This window comes from Rhodnius prolixus, unplaced genomic scaffold (assembly GCF_049639745.1).
Source record: "Rhodnius prolixus isolate KJV_2025 unplaced genomic scaffold, Rpr scaffold_21, whole genome shotgun sequence".
NCBI lineage: Eukaryota > Metazoa > Arthropoda > Insecta > Hemiptera > Reduviidae > Rhodnius > Rhodnius prolixus.
The window spans coordinates 1,534,407-1,555,075 of record NW_027411606.1 but is presented as its reverse complement, the minus strand read 5'-3'; the positions used below and the strand labels follow the sequence as shown (position 1 = coordinate 1,555,075).

The 20,669-nt window shown below is 33.1% G+C and overlaps 1 protein-coding gene across 27 annotated transcripts in view; it reads left to right on the top strand.

Annotated features, from left to right (window-relative positions):
* The window catches only part of Ufd4 (ubiquitin fusion-degradation 4-like), an 86,911-nt gene that overhangs the window by 27,094 nt on the left and 39,148 nt on the right, over positions 1-20,669 (top strand). For 14 of the 27 annotated variants that reach the window (XM_074129922.1, XM_074129921.1, XM_074129920.1 and 11 more), the window contains exons 1-3: positions 5,559-5,703; positions 19,524-19,690; positions 19,980-20,214. In XM_074129922.1, coding sequence (XP_073986023.1) covers positions 5,665-5,703; positions 19,524-19,690; positions 19,980-20,214 — 441 coding nt within the window. In that variant the 5' untranslated portion in view covers positions 5,559-5,664. Of the gene's footprint in view, positions 1-5,557; positions 5,704-17,707; positions 17,848-19,523; positions 19,691-19,979; positions 20,215-20,669 lie in introns of those variants that run through there. The other 13 variants (XM_074129902.1, XM_074129908.1, XM_074129905.1 and 10 more) reach the window with 4 other exon arrangements.

Sequence of the window (20,669 nt, the reverse complement as noted above, 5' to 3'; positions counted from 1 at the left end):
CATTAGCTTCGCAGGTCTCGCACTATTTTCGTTTTTAAGATACTCTTTGCCTGAGCATTGATACATAAAAGAGCATTTACTGAGTCAGAAGTTAGAGAAGATCTTCTATTGGTCATTATCATCTTTCCGATGGCACTGAAGTTGCACAGATACTAAAAATATCTTTCGCCATTCTAGACAAATTTTTGAAGGAATTCTCAAGTATTTTCCACCATTCTAAAATGTCAACGTCTACTGGTGCTTGGTCTAATTTGGTATAATTAATTATTTCTGTCTTCCATGCTTCGGTGATATTTGCTGATTTTTGAGCAAATGGTGCAAAAATATTGATGCAGTCGCCGTCGTCGTCAAAAGTTGAATCATCAGATTCTTTATCTTCACCAACAGCCATAACTAATAGAGCGGGAAGTAGAAACTTCTTTCACGAATCGACTTGTTATAGCAGGCAGATATGTTATTTGGGTCTTTCATTTGGCGCGTTTTTAACATCTTTTTGAAATTATATAAAGATATATAACAGTAATAGTAACATAATATGATGCATTGAAGTGTACGAGTAAGTAGTTGTCTTCTTTTACACACATTTTCATTACCAATATATAAATTAAAATAATTATTAGAAAATAATAACATTTTTTGAAAAGATTATTAATAGCAAACCACTTTTAATACTTAAACAAAAATTCAAAAAACCTGAGACCGAGATTTGAGCGACCGAGACCGAGATCGAGACTGCATAAAGTCTCGCCTCGTCTCGGTCTCGTGCAGCACTATAATTGTCTTATCTGGTCATTTTTTTTTGAGCTGATGGGCCACAATTAAGCACTAGCCTCTTCAATTTGGATTACGCCAGTAAATAGATCCATTTTTCTTCTCATAATTGAATTACTTGACGAAATAATCACTTATAACGTCTTGTACTGGTATCAACTAATGGAGGTGGAACTTGCCTGCCACTATTCGCGTTTTTCCTTGATCGATGTTTTAATCGCCAATTTATAGTTGATTGGAATATGCATTAGATGAGATTTTATAGTTAGCAGTTGGTAATCCTGTTTGATGCCAAATTCCCACAGCTTCCGTCAGATAATTCACAACCAGCACTGAGTATTTCCATAAATCTACCTTCTCCTTCTGCAAGCGGTTTTCATTCATGTTTTCTTGTGATGCTTTAGATTCATTAAAATACCATTTTTCCGTTTAATTAATTAAAATAATTTGCACTATGTGCAACATTACGAGTGTCGTTTGAAAAGTCCGTGCAAAGTCAGAGAGATAGCACTACTGGCGCGTATCGAGGTTATGTTTAGTTAGTAGCATCTCTTGGAAGAACACACACCAAGTATCAGCCAGATCGGTCTATTTCTTTGTGTTTGGCATTCGTTTGAATCGAGGAAGTCGAGTGATTTTCAAAAAATGGACGAAAAAGAATTTCGTGTGTTGATTAAACACTACTTTATGAAAGGCAAAACGCCTCAGGAGACTAAAGAGAAGCTTGATAAACATTATGGTGACTCTGCACCTTCGATTAGAACAGTTTATAAGTGGTTTCAAAATTTTCAGAGTGGCCATATGGGCACAAGTGACGCTGAACGTTCTGGACGCCCTGTTGAGGTTACTACTCCAGAAATCATTGATAAAATCCATGATATGGTGATGGATGACAGAAGAGTGAAGGTGCGTGAAATTGCTAGTGCGGTGGGCAACTCGAATGAACGGGTACATAATATTTTGCATCAACATTTGGACATGACAAAGCTATCCGCAAGATGGGTGCCGCGATTGCTCACGCTTGACCAAAAACGAAATCGAGTGAAGTGTTGCAAGGACGGTTTGCAGCTGTTCCAGAAGAATCCGCAGGACTTTAAGCGTCGTTTCGTCACTGTGGATGAAACATGGATACATCACTACACTCCTGAGACCAAAGAACAATGGGTTACCAAGGGGGAATCTGCGCCAAAAAAGGCGAAGACCGTTCCTTCGGCCGGAAAGATTATGGCGACTGTCTTTTGGGATTCGCAAGGAATAATCCTCATCGACTATCTGGAAAAGAGTAAAACTATTACAGGTGCATATTATTCATCGTTATTGGACCGTTTGAAAACCGAGCTGCAAGAAAAACGCCCACGAATGGCCCACAAAAAAGTCCTTTTCCATCACGACAACGCACCAGCTCACACCTCAGCAGTTGTGGTCGCAAAATTAATGGAAATAGGGTTCCAACTCGTTTCACATCCCCCCTATTCTCCAGACTTGGCTCCCTCGGACTACTATTTGTTGCCGAATATGAAGAAATGGCTGGCGGGAAAAAGATTTTATTCAAACGAGGAGGTGATTGCAGAAACGAATGGCTATTTTTCAGACTTGGACAAATCCTATTATTCGGAAGGGATCAACAAACTAGAGCAGCGTTGGACGAAGTGTATAAGCCTAGAAGGAGACTATGTTGAAAAATAAAAAAGGTTTACCCCCAAAAATTAAGTAGTTTTTATTTTTGCACGGACTTTTCAAACGACCCTCGTATAGCAGACAGAATTTATTTAAGAAATCATGAAACCAATTTCAGTCTCGGCGGAAATTCTAAAATATTATATCCTTTCATTAATTACTTTTTCCTAAGTTAATTATTGTAGGAAGTCATTATTTATTAAAATCCGGAAACTTTCAATTCATGAAATTTCATTTTCAATCAAAAATGAATCAAAAGAATCAATATCTCTTTCTTGATTGTATTGTAATATTGACGTTATGTTACCACAGCTCTGTCCCCATTGTTATGTGGTACACATTAACGTTATTTTGCTTGGAAGTGGGGGGTATGGTAGAAAAAAATAACATTACTTGATTAATGAAACTTCTTTTTGTGGCCTCAACAATTAATTTTATTTGAATCGGGAATTGATTTTCACGAAGTTATTTGCGCTCTCTTTTGTTAGTAAACAATCAAGGAAGTAATTATTTACTAGTTAAATGTTCTTTTCAAGAAACAGCGTATAGAGATCTTCAAAGTTTTAACGGAGAATGCTGCATGAAAAAAAAAAATGTAAGCTTATTATTTTAGTTTTTAGTTTTAATTTATAAGTTAGAATTTCGAGATGCTTAATTTAGAGAAAGTTGTTTTCTACAATGTTTATTATAACAATTTTGCTTTAAATTTAACATAATTGCGGTAAAGAGAAATGAGAAGAAGTTATGACCGCATTGTCAGCACAAAACATACCACCACTAGCCCATTGATTAAGAGTAGCCTAACATTGGGCTTCCATCGTTAGGCTACGCTTTCCATTTTGGTCGATAATTGACAGCTTAATATTACATTCTGTTGACCTTAGTCCTTGGGTGCTCCACACCCAAACGCAGTAGTACCAATTATCTTGCAATCAAAATCACTTTCAGTAATTTATTATTAATATAGTACAAAATTTTTGGGACTACAGAAATCTTTATTAAATATGTTTGAGAAAATATAGTTATCGACTATAACTGTATTGTGAAACTATCATTATAATATTATCAGAGATTATATTTATTATTCAATGTTTACGAATTACTTTCGTCATATTATTTATTATGTAATCATTATTACGCTATTATTTGAAACGTTTTGAAAGTTTTTTTTGCCATAAAAATAATATAAATTATTTTTTATGTGCATACATTTTTGGAAATCAAAATAATAATTTCCTAATTAAGCGATAATTTGATTTGGAGGACTCCAAATTTTGTTGCAATATTTTTCAATAGTTATTTTGAAACTCTTTATTAATGCTTGTGAAGAATTTTGTTTCGATTCCTCAATTTGAGTAGACTTTCTTAAAAACTGCTTTATTTGGGGCTCATTTAAAGTAAAAATAATAGCTTTTATTAGGGAAGGGATTAGCTGTGAGGTTATCGTACTGGATTTCTACGTGGAGATCCCAGGTTTGAATCCAGCTACTAGCTCTTAGATTTTCTCTTCTTAGGAGCTGCTTACCGCTCACTGTCCGGTGATGGGACAGTGTTGTTTGTTGCGAGAGAACACCGGCAGTGCACTGAAAAAAAGCTCCAGGCGCCAATAACCTCAGATATTGACGCGCCTTAATTAATAAAAAACAAAAATAACTTTTATTATGTAAAATAAATGGTGCGGTTATTTTTAAGAATATGTTTTTAGAAAAATAAATCTGTACCTCGGAGGGAAAAGGCACCATGTCACAAAAAGTAAATTTTACAGGGGAGCCAAATAAAGACATTTTTCCAAATTCATTTTTTGTTCCACTTTTCCGGTTGTACTCTTTCCTGTACTTCTCACCGTAATTATTGCAGTTGGTATGGCCACTTTAACTCCCATATTTTAAAATATTTTATTTTGATCTCCATTGTGAAAAACATTTATGCCCATGTAGTGCCTTTTACCCTTAAGCAATGAAGTATCATGGTGCTTTTTAAAAAAAACATAAATCGCTTAATAGTAAACATAGGACATAGTGCTTTACACTTGTAGAAAGAGCAACAAAAAATTTGTAAAATGATGCCAAAATCTGAAAATCGAAAAAATGGACATGGTGCCTTTTCCCTCCGAGGTACAGAAATATAAATGATATTTATTTGTTAAGTTTTTACAATTTCTAACAAAAACAGAAAGATAATAAATATAACAGGAGAAAAGTCCAGTTTATTACGAGGTGAAAGAAAATGGGACATGAAGGAATTGCTTCCTGTTTAAAGCTATTAGGAGAAAGTAGATCCTGAGGAGGCGTGTAGAAGGAAAGTATCTCTCTTCTTGTTGCAGCTCGTTTCGTCCTTTTTTTTAGTCTACAGGTTGAAACTACTCTTCTAAGTAAAATAATTAATCATTATATTCATCTAACTAGATGCATTGGGAAAAAGCTAGTCGTGCTTCAAGCCCAGACCCCAGAATGTCTGTTTTTAAGGGAGGACCGAATGTTTTAATGTAGCAAGCAATGTGATTGAAGAACGGCTAGCGGAACCATGCACGAACAATTTTTTATTACCAAATTTCCTTCCGTTTATGAATACCACTGATTGGAAACACAGAAATGTTGTCCAATTGTTCGATTATTGGTACTTGGATAGGTATTTTTGGAATTTTATATTTCGATCGTTAAATACAAAAATAAAAAAAAGGGAATATAATAAATAATACATCCAATTAAACGGTATGAATAAATATTTAGCGTAATTAACAGTAATACCACAACTCTAGTTAGATTTTTCTGGTGACTCATGTAAACAAGGAAAGCTTTATAACCTGACAAAAATTACAGAATAAAAACTATTTCATAAGTATAAAGTTTCTTAATTGGACTATTTTATAAACGCTCAAATTATTGAGAATAAGATAATTGCTTATTTTTAAAATAATAGTAATGCCTATAATAATAATAATAATTTTTAAAATATAAAATTTGTTATAAAATATTTAATGTTAAATATCCAGTTATAAAATAACAATTTTATAAACTACAGCTGATATGGTTATATAACCTACCCTTTAGTATCAGCTGATTAGTACAAAATACTGGACTGTGCTGTATGATTGTGCTGACACACGGTGGCTAGTTGATTCGTCAGTTTAAATGCGTGTGTTTGAAAATTATCTTTATTATTAATAATAAGATTCTGTGAATAATTTCAACCCCAATCTTCTGATGCTCTGGGATCATGCATTTTCTAACAGAACTTCTGACTAAGCGATGGTTGGTTAGTAACACAAAACATTTTTTTGGCTTTCTGGAGAAATAGATTTATTGTATTTATACCGGGTAATTTATGCCAAGTAAGTCAGTTAATATCATCAATACAAGTGCTATTTCACCTAATTCTCTTGATTTTATTGTCGAAACTTTTCTAGAGTAATACAAAGCCAAGAATTAACTGCATGATATATAGTTTTTAATCTTAATTATTTAAAATCAAATGAAGTACTAAATTATAATATTAAGAAATGAATTTAAACTATATACGCTTACTTAAATAAGTTTGACAGTGTTTTATAAATTCAGTTCCTTAAGTTACTTATTCTGCTGTAAATAAAAGAATGTGCGTATTGTTTGTTAGGCTAAACTGGCAAAGCTAAGATGTATTGTTGGTTAGTAGGTTCGATTCACCAGGTCCAGGCCTTGGATTTTATTTATTAGCTAATATGAGAAATTTATGGTAGCTGAAATCGGATAACAGGCATTATTTTTACTATTTTACAATGCCGAGAAGCGTATATGTAATTAATGTTATGCTAGATTGATTATACCGTTATTATGAATATTGTTTTTCGTACTTAGGCAACTACGTTTTGGAATTCAGCCATTTTAATATTTAATTTGATTTCACTTCTTCTTCTTTTTTACTTTGCTTTAAGTTTTGTTAATAAACAAAAGAAATCCGTTGGAAACTTTTCTACTTTTCTTTACGCTTTAATTTCATCACCATTTTTAAAGAACTAATTTTGTGCTTTCTCCTTGATTTGTTTAAAAGGTAATTGGTGCTGGTACGTTTCTTTTTTCTTTTAAATTCTGAAGTGTTTTACAAAAAAAGAAAGATGTGTGCTTTTGACCAATTCTTGTAAATTTAAGAACAGTTTGGAGGTTTTCTATTTTGCAACAGCTTTATTGAATATATTAAAAGATTGAGACTATAAACCTTACAATGGGAGATTAATCGCGGTTTACCGACGAGGTCATTTTATTACAGTCTGTCTTCCAGTTCCTTGTTCCATGTCGTTGATGGCCTTAATTCTAGTCTTTCACTGTTCCCTGTTCCATTCTCAGTTTAACTTGAATATATTTATAAGGAATTATTCTCGGGCAAAAGATTGTGAAAATGGTGCGCCTTAAAATTAGTTTTTCATTTGCTTTTAATATAGAAGTCAATTTGTAACCTATGTTTTTTTTGTATGTTCCTTCATTAAAAACATTATTTTTCAAGTCGTGAACTGTTGGATCAGATTAGTGATGTAAAATAAGCTTTTTTGAAACATTTACCTAGGCTCGTTCCTTCCGTAAACTGAATTCTGATGTCCTTTCATGATTTTGATTATATTTATTAACAGACTTAAATTTTTTCTAACATTAATTGTCAATCATGCGTTTTTATATCCTTTTTTTATTATTTAATTAAGCATGTTTGCTAGTCACCTCCGTCCATGACACCTAATTTGGTAATTGGACGTAAAAGCTAGCCTGAAAAAATTCACTTTTACTCGGCAGAGACGTTTGATATCTACTTTTCCTTGCAAACTAAACTATTTGACGTATTTGAAAGATTTTTTTTTTTTTTTAATTTATTTTAAAGGATATTACTAATAAACATGCAACGTCAGTTTTAACTGCATTTAAAGTGCGAGTTATGTGAAATGAAAATCTGAGAAATAGGATTTCCCCATGTGTCAGCTAGAGGAAGACGAGTTCAGATCGTTTTTATTTAATTGTTGGCAATCTAAATAGTGTTGGCAGTCTAAACTGGTTGAACACACACACAAAAAAAAAAAAAATGTCCAACGTAGTGGAGTCATTCAGGCTGAGTTTTATGTTTATTAGTTGAATTCAGAATTACCACCATCTTCAGGGGGAAATATTTAACTTATCTTTATGTTCTAAGTGTTAATGGAAAAAGGAAGGAGAAAATGTTTGATTGTTTGCCAAATTTCTCTAATTTCCTTTATAAATAATCGATTTTTATCATAAAGTGGAATTTGCTTTAAATCAAATTGATTTAAGCGCTTCTCTGTTCAGTATTGTTTATGGACTGAAACCTGCTCTGAAACAGCCTGAAAATTCTCCTCTCTTTCTCTCACCCACTCTATTTATTTATTTATTTATGTTCGCTAAAGCAATAAATTTATTCATATTTATAACTGTTCATGAATCTTAAAGAATTATCTTCGCGGCTGGACCATTTCCTTTCTATATTTTATCTGCTTTGTTTACACTAAACCATAAGTAATGAACTTTGGAAGATTGTATGTTTATACTTCGACAGCCTCCCTTGTAAGGGCGCCATTAACTTGCTCATTTTTCTGTTTTTTAAGTATTATTCTAATCTATCCTAGATGTTTTCTTAAATGCTGTATCTAATTAAAAAGTTTCTGAATGCTTGAAATGAGAAAAAATAATTAAACAAAAAATCTTGTTTAAAGCTCTTCTTTTGAAGAAATTTACACCAATTAAAGATATCTTTTTCCCCCCGTGATATCTTTTTTCACTTTGTTTTTAACGGGTATCGGTCCATTTCTTGGTTAGTTTTAGGGGGCAAGAACGCATAAGATCTTTGATGGAACATCTCTCCAAAGCGTGTCCCCATTAATGCGTAGAAATCCCAGTACAATATTTGGAAAAAAAATGTTTTTCTATGGTAGATCGTATATGGTGCCAAAACGTTAGCTCATTTTATCCAGGTCTGCCAACTGGACGTACTAGTAAGTTGAAGATCGGTCATATTGTCCGAGAAGACGCGAGAAAATATTTTTTTTGCTTTTATTGATGAAAAGAGAGTGGTAAAGAAAATTTTACTTAATTTTTGTGGATAATTAGATCGCAAAATGTTGGGTTTAAATTTCTGTATTTTTTTTTATTTTTTCCTAATTTCTAATTTAAAGCTCGTAGATTTCTAAAGTTGATCAGCGCCTGAAGCCTTATCTGGTGCACTATCAGCCTCCAGTTTGTTACACAAAATGCACTAGTCAGGCTCCTAGAAAAGTGAAATCTCTAACAGCAGCCTTAGGATAGGAACCAGGCAATTTCGTGAGAGTATCATTGCACTAAGACCCAGTCTTCGATGAAATTACTTTTCCAAGTTCTGGAGGAATCGGCTAATGGGAAAAGTAAATGATTCTGTGCTTGGAGTCTTTCGCAAAGACATTTGGCAATCTTAGCTCTGAAACCTGGTCAGGGATGCAATAAACAATCAAAAGATATTTTATTCTCTCTTGTTAGTAATTTTTTGTAAAAAAGTGAATTCATATTTTTCCAGGCTGGTTTTATATCGGAACTGTTAGATGTGATCGGAGTCGACTAGCAAACACAAACTTTATAAAGTTCTCATATTAACTATTAACCAGTTAAGCGTGTTCGACATGTATACTCGTTGTGAAAAATATAAAATTGCCGTTAACTATAAAAAGTCGAAATTTTAATAAAATACAATAAGAATATTATTTGGTGGGATGTTTCCTTTATCTTACCAGTAGAACTGCCAAGTATTTTATTCGGAGGAGGATGGATGGAGTCAGCCAAATGATAAGTGGTTGGTACATGTTTGGTCTCCGCATTAGAGATTGGGGAATTACGCACACAAATAGAAGCTCTCAACCCTTGTGCAATGCCGTTTTCACCTTAGATAGAGGTTCAGACCCTCAGTACGAGCATGATTTCATTTTGCACAGAATTCAAAAAGCTCTTTTCTTCCTTGTGCAAAGCTCTTGCGTCCCCTAGTTAACTAGAGCAATGCATACGTGAAGCGGTGCAAGATTTTTGAATGGGTACAGGAATGCTCTGTGCAAGCTCAAGCCCCAGAGAGATTGCAGAAAAAGTTGCTTGCAGTGACTATTACGGACGTTGTAAACTTTTGGTTGTTTTGCCCAGCGTTCGACGTGTATACACGTCATTGTCTGATTTTAATTCCGCACACTGTGGGGGGGTTTTTTAAAACTAAATTTCACCCTTAACTGGTTAATTGCAATGCAAGGTTTGGATAGGGAATCTAACCCACTAAACCAACAATATACAGTCGACTCTCGATAAATCGAAATCTAAGGGACTACAAGAAAAATTCGAATTATCGAGACTTCGAATTATCAAGAAGTTTAAATTATCAAGAAGGGGAAAAAAATTCGAATTATTAAGAGTTTTTATTATGTATATATGTATGTACATACGTATATTGAAAATACGTATGAGCTTACCTAAGTTTTAGACATATATAGCCTCAAGTAAAAAAGTAAAAATAATGAAAACGACAAAAAAGAACAAAAAAATTACTTATGTATTAACATTTCAATAAATAATAATATACATATGTACCTAATTTAAAAAATGAAGAACAGTTTTTTGTTACAATGTGGCTTGACTTAGTCAAGTGACTTAGAATTGTAGAAAGCGTTGATGGTGGAATATTGAAAGTTTTGGCGATGTCTTCTTTTTTTCGAACCACTTTTCACGGCCGCGATACTGTTTTCTTTGTGGGACACAGTAAGGGAGACGTACTTCCCATCGTGACAAACTAAGAAAGAGAATTGTAAAGTTAAACTGGGCTGGAAGGAGGGAAACATTACGCAGGAAATGAACAATAAGCGGAAAATGAGAAGTAAACATTACTAGGGAAAATTCGAATTATAAAGAGGGGAAGGTGGCCTCGTTCGAATTATAGAGCCTTCTCTCCCCCTGTTGTTAAGAAAAGGATTTCGAATTATCGAGCGTATCTAAATACACTGCATTTTTTCGATTTACCGAAGTTAACAGCTGTAGAGTTCGAATTATCGAGAGTCGACTGTATCTCAGCTTTGCTTTGCGGGTCTAGCCTATAATCGTTCGTCTAACTTGGCGCCTGCTTGTTGGAAATAAATTATTGGTAATTAAAACACGATAAGTATATAATAGATTTTTTTTTTTTAATAATTAAGAGTAGAAGTATCCATTTTATTGGAATTTCAGTTTTAAGAGAAAGATACAAAAATTAAAGCTACTTAATTTTTAAAACAAAGCAGTAGAAGCAGAAAACACCGTGGGAAGAACACGTGGCTATTTATTCAAAATTTTTGCTACAAAGACAATTCATTGGAAAAATTAAATTAGCAATCTCAGCGAATCTACGTAGTTAATGAACACACGTAGTATTTACACCGGTCTTCACACTTTTACTAAGTAAATTTTGCAACGTAATTTATTTATATTTATGACCACTTCCTCGCTAGCTTGCCAAAATTTTTTAATGAATTGCGACATTGTGTGTTTGGTGGAATAGAATTTTGTGGGTTATTATTAACGAAAATATAATAAAGCAACTACGACGAAATAGTGTAGTTAGTTGGTACAGAGACTGAGAGAGAGAGAGTCCCAATATCTCTAGTAATTATTGACCAAATTATAATATAGAGGGGCCCACAAATAATAGAAAGGAAGGGGTTTGCCACAGGTGTGGGTGTTGGTAGGTGTGTACACGAACTGCGCCTGACTGAGGGTATTTGAGCCTTTTCAAGGATACGTTGGACTGTTGGAAAAGCTAGTTATTTGTAATTATAAATATTTTCTTTCAACCACAGGCTTCTTTAAATAATATTATTACTAAAATAATATAAAATTCAATGATACTAATTTGTGATAATGACGTTTCCATTGGTAAACCGCAACATCCTCTCCATTTAATTCATTGGTCGTCCCATTTTTTTTAAAATACTAATGAACAAAATGTTCGCTCAAAAATAAATACAAAATTTCAACCTCATTTCAATCACAAATCAATTGTACAAATTACGAGGGTCGTTTGAAAAGTCCGTGCAAAGTCAGAGAGATAGCACTACTGGCGCGTATCGAGGTTATGTTTAGTTAGTAGCATCTCTTGGAAGAACACACACCAAGTTTCAGCCAGATCGGTCTATTTCTTTGTGTTTGGCATTCGTTTGAATCGAGGAAGTCGAGTGATTTTCAAAAAATGGACGAAAAAGAATTTCGTGTGTTGATTAAACACTACTTTATGAAAGGCAAAACGCCTCAGGAGACTAAAGAGAAGCTTGATAAACATTATGGTGACTCTGAACCTTCGATTAGAACAGTTTATAAGTGGTTTAAAAATTTTCGGAGTGGCCATATGGGTACAAGTGACGCTGAACGTTCTGGACGCCCTGTTGAGGTTACTACTCCAGAAATCATTGATAAAATCCATGATATGGTGATGGATGACAGAAGAGTGAAGGTGCGTGAGATTGCTAGTGCTGTGGGCATCTCGAATGAACGGGTACATAATATTTTGCAGCTATTCCAGAAGAATCCGCAGGACTTTAAGCGTCGTTTCGTCACTGTGGATGAAACATGGATACATCACTACACTCCTGAGACCAAAGAACAATCTAAACAATGGGTTACCAAGGGGGAATCTGCGCCAAAAAAGGCGAAGACCGTTCCTTCGGCCGGAAAGATTATGGCGACTGTCTTTTGGGATTCGCAAGGAATAATCCTCATCGACTATCTGGAAAAGGGTAAAACTATTACAGTTGCATATTATTCATCGTTATTGGACCGTTTGAAAACCGAGCTGCAAGAAAAACGCCCACGATTGACCCACAAAAAAGTCCTTTTCCATCACGACAACGCACCAGCTCACACCTCAGCAGTTGTGGTCGGAAAATTAATGGAAATAGGGTTCCAACTCGTTTCACATCCCCCCCTATTCTCCAGACTTGGCTCCCTCGGACTACTATTTGTTCCCCAATATGAAGAAATGGCTGGCGGGAAAAAGATTTTATTCAAACGAGGAGGTGATTGCAGAAACGAATGGCTATTTTTCAGACTTGGACAAATCCTATTATTCGGAAGGGATCAACAAACTAGAGCAGCGTTGGACGAAGTGGATAAGCCTAAAAGGAGACTATGTTGAAAAATAAAAAAGGTTTACCCCAAAAAATTAAGTAGTTTTTATTTTTGCACGGACTTTTCAAACGACCCTCGTAGCTAAGGTTACCATATATTTCTTACGCCAAACCGGGACAGTCAGGTAAAAATAAATATTTATGAATATTTTGCTATTACAAATTATTAATATTATTGAGTGTCACAAAACTAAACGTATATCGTAAAAAATCACAAAAAATGTAGGTATTAAATATAAAAATATAATAAAATGCACTTACATATTAATAGTAGTATATTATTTACTTGTACAAGAGAATTTCTCAGAAGATTGTACTTTTTTTTTAGAAAGTTTTCGTCTTTTCTAATTAAGTCATAAAATTTACTAAATTTCCAATTTAGATTAGTTTTACAAAATAATAAGTCACCAACGTTCCACTCAATACAAACTACTCAAGCAAACGATTTCTTTATATTTAACATATATTCAATTTTTTTTTTAACCTTTGAAAACCGGGACATATTTAGCAACCTGCTGGGACAAGTGCTTAAAATCGGGATAGTCCCGGCCAAACCGGGACATATGGTAACCCTAATTATGGCGGTCTCCCCTTAGGAGGTCATTATTTGTACTTGGCGTGGGTAAAATGTAACATTATGTGAATGAGAATGTGTGCGATGAGCTTTTGCCCATGGATCATCCTACTAAAATCCGAGTAATTTCAAGCTATAACTACTTTTGCAGACCCCTTCCCAGTGAATTGTTTGTGGGCTAAAAGTGGCTAATGTTGTGTTGTTGTTGCAAGTTAAATTGTGAAACCCGCTGGGAGCATGCAAGTTTCCTGAAGAAGTGGCTAGTTCAACATCTCCCTACAGGGTTGCAAAGAGTTGGACTTGTGCAACACGCCAGCTCCTTAATTTCAAACAGCACTTCCCAAAATGACATTGAAAATGATAAAATCCTGATCTTAAATTAGGTGATGCTACAGTACTAAAATTGGTCAGCACGATAAGCCTCTTTAAGCTGCAGAGACTGGAGGGTTTTAATCTAAAACTTGAGGCATAACTCATAAATAATTTAGTTGTCCATCAATGATTATTTTTATCAAATAATAATTAATATTGAAGTTTTATTGATTGGAATGAATGAAATATGCAATGATTTGTTAAATGAAGGAAAGTAATTGAATGCATGTGATTCTACTATGTGAGCTTCAATGATGGCATATTAAAGCAAATGATTCTAATAACTTTAAATTGGACATGCGCGCAATATATCATTAATATAAAGTAGAGAATGTCCAGATGCAGAGTCTCAGTTTAGAGGGCGAAATAAAATCAAGGTTGCCGCGATGCAGTGAGAAGAACTGTTTGAAAATAAAGTCGGAAGGAAGCTTTTTAATGTACAGAGTTTTACCTCTTTGGAAAGCCTAAAAGGGTCATTAAACCAGCTTCTCCATGGCATCCATGAAAGAGTTCGGATAATGAAACGAGGATAATCGGAAGAGCTGCGGAAGAAATCGCTAATTTGATTAAACCAATGAAATTGAGAAAGGTAAATAAATCTTTTACGAAAATAGGAAATAATTTCTTTGAAAAACCTGTAACAGAGAAATGAAATGCATAAATATAAATAATTTTTTTATGTTTTACGCCTTCCATCTTCAAGGATATGAATCCTTGCCTTAAAAGGAAAGCTGTCGAAAGGAATTGCCGCATTCAGGCGGGTGAAATGCGGTTACCTTAAAAAAATTTTTGATTATACTGTTTAATAATGATTCGTTTTGTTCCTTTACTGGGATTGTTGCGCAAATCTAATAATTAACGTAAATTAAAAAACAGAGTAGAAGTAGAGATCAGTGAACTTACTACTTGAGTAAAGAATCTTTGTGCTTTCTCTAAATCAAATAGTTACTTGAAGAAGAAAGTAAAACTTGATTGCGCAATCAACATTGGAGATTGTGCTTTGGTTAAAATATAAAGTAGACTCCACTATATAAAACAATCCATAGCTTTTAGAATCGGTTATTGAACATTATGTGTCTTCATAGCGTTCTGATGGGGGACACACAGCTGTCTTTTACCAAGTAATATCTCTACTTTATCTACTACCTGTTGCCTGATGGTTTCAGAAAAGAGTTTCTGTTCAAGAAGTTTTGGATATGATACCAAAAGTAGAGTTATTAAAATCTAAGTCTCAGTCATGAACTGCTATCGTAAATTCTTTGTATAAAAGATTTAGCGTGCTTAAAGGCTTAAGGGGAAAATAGGGCGAATTTCTTGACTGCTACTGCTTTTCTTTTTTGGTTCTTTATTGGATCTAGACAACTTTGGATCTGTACAGTTTTTGTTCATCCCCCAAATTCAGTTTAAAATTACTAAATTCTTTTAGATTTTCACTTGATCAAAAAATTGAAATTTAAAAAAAAACAAGTAGTGTTTGCAAGCCATAATAGTATTTCTAGAACAATTCAATAAATAAAATAACCTCCTTCTAAAGATCAAAATTTATATAACACAAGTTTTATAAAAAGGTTGTATATTTATATAACACGTTCACATTCAAGACAATAAATTAGAAACCTAAGGATACTATGACCTATGCAAAACTTAACAGTTTATAATATTTTATTTTATTTGTCCTTAAATTTTGACTAAAATAAAGTTTAGAAAATTAATTTATTTTGTAAACTAACTGAACATAAAAATATAATTTCTATATTAGATTAAAATGCCAACTGAAGGTCAGTGACACTCGTACCAAATACGGGAGGCAGTAATTTTTACATTAAACTTTGGCAAAACATCAACATTAACAACAGAAAAAAAGAAGACACTCACACAAAGGAGTCTAAAAACAAATGTTGACCGTGAAAACTAGAAGAACAAGTTGGTTTTGTTATTTATTAAATTTTTTTTTTTAAAAAAACCTGCCTACTGTAATAGTATTTTAAATGGGAATATTATTGAATCTGTATTTAGAAATTAAGGTCAATATACAGATACGGAACTATACTCTTGACAGTTCCAATTGCATTCTGCTGCTCTCTTGCAGTTTAATCACGTGTTCATTGCACTTGCACATAATTATAAACTGACATCTGATCATATTGTGAATCTGGCTACACAGATTTACCATTCTGGCCATTATAATAGGGATGGTTAACGTTTTAGATTTATTGAGACTGTCTAAAAATTTTCGCAAAAAGAAAGGAAAAAGGAAAAATAATTAGGTAACTTTAAGAAGTGATCTAAAGAAAACAGTGGAAATTGTTAGACTATCGGGAAAGTTGGCACGAAAATTGGACAGTTTCCAGTTCCATGTCATCTTAGAAAAACTGCTTCTTGGACGGTTGTTTGTCTTAAGATCAAAATTGGATCAATATTGTTAGGCTTAGGTCAATCTATTTATCATCCTACGGTTCTACTTTTAATTATTAAAGAAAATTTTACTCTGTCAATTAATTTTAAGAGCGTTTAGATAGAGATTTTTAATATTAGTTCCCTAAATTGTAAATTTGCAAATAAATTCACCACTTTGAAGTTTACCACGTACGTAACAATTAGGGGAGCTTTTAAATGCTTGGACAAAATTCCAATTTGGGTAGAGCTAACAGTTATACCCGACTTCACAAGTACATTTCTACATTTTTTCGGATCCGGTTCCGTCGTTTTTCTAAAAGAAGAAAAATATATATCTTTTAGATGCACCAAGTAGACAGGAGCATTAGGTTTACCTCTAAAATTACATACACTGTATTCCTCGTTACCTCCAGCTATGGTTGCAATTTGACCACTAAGTAATATTCTATTGTTCTATTGTCTTCTGTTTGTCTGTTAGATTGGACTTGAAGTATTGTTGTTCAAAAAATATTTGTATCAGGTATTTTTGCTCAAAAGAAACAATTCTACAAGCATAAGGTCTGCTTCCCATTTTTGTGCGACCGTGGTTAAATTAACAATGTATTAATAACAACCAACACGGTCTAAGTAGTTTTTACAAATAATTATCTTCTTTTATTATAAAATTCATTTTCATTTATGCTATAATATGTGATAATTCTGTTATTTCCTCATTACAATCGACTGAAGATGATTACGTCAGGTGTTTGTGTATGACGTAACAGTATAATGCAATGGACATGTTTTAATTATTTTCAGTTTATCCTTCCCTTTATGTTTGTTCAATTCCTGTAATGTATTGATATTGCAGGACAAACCAATTGATATCGGTATTTTGGATTATAAACATTTTTATTTTTTTTAAATTCCAAAATTAGATCTCAAAGCAGACCAAAGCGGTGAAACTGAATCTAAATTATTACGTACCTTTTCTAGGAGCTTCCGGTAATGTTGGGCTAGTCTTCGGGAAATGTTCTTCTTCTAGAATAAATTGAGGAGTGAAGTATTACGGATAACTAAGGGCGGCCCCTTCAAAATATTAAACAAATTTTTGCGTAGAATGAGATTTTGGATCAAACAAAAATAATGTAAACGGAATTTTCTGTTGACTCTGGGAAGATTAATCTTGCCCTAGTTGTTTGTTAAGATACTGAGGTTCTCTAACCTCAAATAAATCGAGCTCTTAATCCAGAACGGATAAACAATAAAAAAAACCTCAGTCAGTTTAAATTAGGTCGAATGTGACTCTTAACTGAGAATACTACTGTAAACTATACCTTCTTTTCAATTATATCAACGTTTCTCTAAGTAGCGTTTAATTTCAAATAGAGAGAAAATCTATTGAGAAAGAGAGGACAGAGTAATCCAAGATAAATAACATAATTTAGAACATTTAAGTGTAAAAATTGAAACCTTGAGCAGAGATTGTAGTGCTTGCTATTTTGGTAGTCACCTACTAAAATAATATACAGTCGATAGATTTTATTGTGTCTTTGGTTAACTTCCAATATATATAAAGATTTTTGTTTTCTTATCTAAGATATTTTTAATCAAGTTGTATTTCTTGTTATTGTTTATGTTTGCTATGGTAGTAAGTAAAGTTGAAAAGATGTATTAAATTTATGGTCATCTGTTGCAGTCCGAGAGACAATAATGTTTTTATTTAGTGAACTTACTTTTATTAATTTTTCAAGTTGGGTCAAAAGTATTATTTACTTATCAGCAGAAAAAACCTAAAATAGTTTTAGTTCTTTATTATAGCTTCTGCGATTTTGTGTATTATATCATTTTTAATAGTTTCACTTCTATTGTCTGTAAATTATCGTATTCGCGATTTTTTTAATACATTAAGACTTCCTTCAAAACACACTTATTTTGATTGGTTAGGGTAAGTTTTATTTAATATTATATTATATTATATTCATTTATGAATAGCAGTTTGACTAATGATACTTGTTAACTTCGATCTTAGTTTCGATTTACTTTGGGGGTATGTCTTAAATATAGTTACTGTTTCGATTTTTTTGTCCTTTCTTACATTATTTACAAGTATGTTATTCACTTCTCCTTAGAAATTCTGTTAACATTAAAATAAAATATTTGTTCAATGGCTTTCAATTTGATTTTATTATCTTCAGATAGGATTAACAATATTTCAAAGTTTTGTCATACATTGTGTAGCATAAATTGTTATGGATGAGTATTCTAATCTCATAGTATTCATACATCCCCAACTCAGTTCACATTTCACAATTGTTTTCAGCTTATTTATAAAATGATAGAATTATCTCAACTTTGGCGATTTCATTATTATCAATATTATCTCAACAATGATAATATTATCACAATTTGAACTTAAGTGGAATTTTTTTTTTTTTTTTTGTAGGTTTATAAACTTATGATATTTGTAGGAGGTTAGTTAAATATGTTTTTAAGGTAACCTTTTCCATTTCATTATGAGTTACTCAGCGAACCAAATCCACCGTCCAAAAAAGGTTATATTCCCCAAAGTGTTACTGTTTATACATAGAATGTACAATGAAGGTGAAATTTGCACAGTGTGATAGAGTAAGTCAAGTGTTTAACATATTCACTGGTGTTGCCTAGGAGTTTAACCCTAGGGAGTTTTCTAAGCCCAAGTAGGTAGGATCTCTTGGTTAGTGTAAAGTGTTTGTTAGACTCTAGAATACCTTAGGGAATACCAAGCAAAATGTGGGCAAATGAACACAGAGACAAACATGAGATTACCTTTTTTTTATTCAATCGAGAGAAGTTTTTATATTTCATGATTGCACAAGGTGATGTTCATTTTAATTTGCCACTGTCAGATTCTTTAGTAACATTTGCTTAGAAAAAGAAGGTTTAGTATAATATTTCTCTAGGGCAATAATAATGTAATTCTAAAACAGAACCTTGAAAAGGTTTAAAAAGTAATTCGCGGAGCATAAAAGGGTTCCATCTGAGATTGTTTCATTTTTTCGAATTAAACTAAGTAAAACATTTTTGGATTGATGTGTATTTAAATAAGTGAATAAGTGGCCCTTCTGAATAATACCGTACTTATTCTTAATCACTATTTCTTTTAATCAATTACAGCTCAAAATAAATATTTTTTTAAAATAAATGACGTAAATTTAATTTCATTTTTCTGTAAATTGTTAACTGATAAAAGGTGACTAATATTCCCGCCTTTGGCGCAAGTGTACAGGTATTTCATTTTCCGCTGAGTATTGAGCAAACTGAATGAGCGAATTTCTAAAATTAGGGACTATTCTGGTTGAATACCAAAATTCAACCCTAAACTTAGAAACGTCCATTAGTACTTGACATGCAAACTAAACGTCCCTAAATAAAAAAATATAAAAAATCACCCATTTTGGCAAAACTTTTAATTTATTTCAATTTAATAAAAACTGAACCTTAACTGTTGCATTGTAAATTTTAATTACTTAAAAGCTGCAAGTAATGATTAAAAATTCATTTAAATCTATTTCAATTGATTTATCTACAAATAATTACAAGCTAATATTGGTAATATTCATTAGTTTTGTTGTTATGTTACAGAGTAAAAGAGGCGATCACTGCAGTACAATGACCGAGGTAGATCCAGAAACGTTGTTAGAATGGTTGAACATGGGGCAGGGAGATGAACGTGATATGCAACTAATTGCATTAGAACAACTATGCATGCTTCTGCTCATGTCCGACAATGTCGACAGATGTTTTGAAAAGTAAGTTATTATAGAATTTTTTTTAGTAAACATTAATTTCAAAATTGACCGATCTTAACATTAATTAATTCTTAATGAGATTTAATTTTATAAGTAGCCTGATATTCGTGAGGAATATTTTGAAATTTATTAGATAATTGATCATAGTATTGTAAGGTTAAACTTAAAACTTGAAGATAGACTATGCTTCTCTAAAAGAAATTCAAACCCTTTGGGTTGTAGCTTCTGGTAATGCTTTCTCAAATTGAGATTAATTTGAATAAATGAAATTAAATTATTTTATGTTTAGTTGTCCACCTCGTTCATTCCTGCCAGCATTGTGTCGCATCTTCCTGGATGAATGCGCTCCTGATTCTGTACTCGAGGTCACTGCACGAGCAATCACTTACTATCTAGATGTCAGCGCCGAATGCACTAGAAGAATCGTTGCCATGGATGGCGCAGTTAAAGCTATTTGCAATCGGTTGGTTGTTACAGAGATGGCTTCTAGAACAAGCAAGGACCTGGCAGAACAGTGTATAAAGGTATTCGATTAATTGTTATTGTCAAATATTTTGTTCTTTTTCTTGTAGTTTTAGCCGACTCTGAAAATTTGTTCCGTCATGTTCCTACGCAAATTGTGATCCGAGAAGGTGAGAACGTGACATAAGCGCTTGTATATGTGCCTATGGACAGGCAATCCTAAGTAGTCTACTGAATTCCCGTCGTAGGAGCCTCTTCAGCTCACTGTTTGTTGCCAGTAAATGAGAGAACGTCCAGTGCTCAGAGAATGTGTTGCTAACTAATCCTTCAGTATTGTCCAATTGTCTTAACTAATCCTTCAATATTGTCCAATTGTCTTAACTAATCCTTCAATATTGTCCAATTTTCTTAACTAATCCTTCAATATTGTCCAATTGTCTTAACTAATCCTTCAATATTGTCCAATTGACTGAGTGCCCGACCTGAACACGCGCTCCTACTCAGTTTCATTGCATTG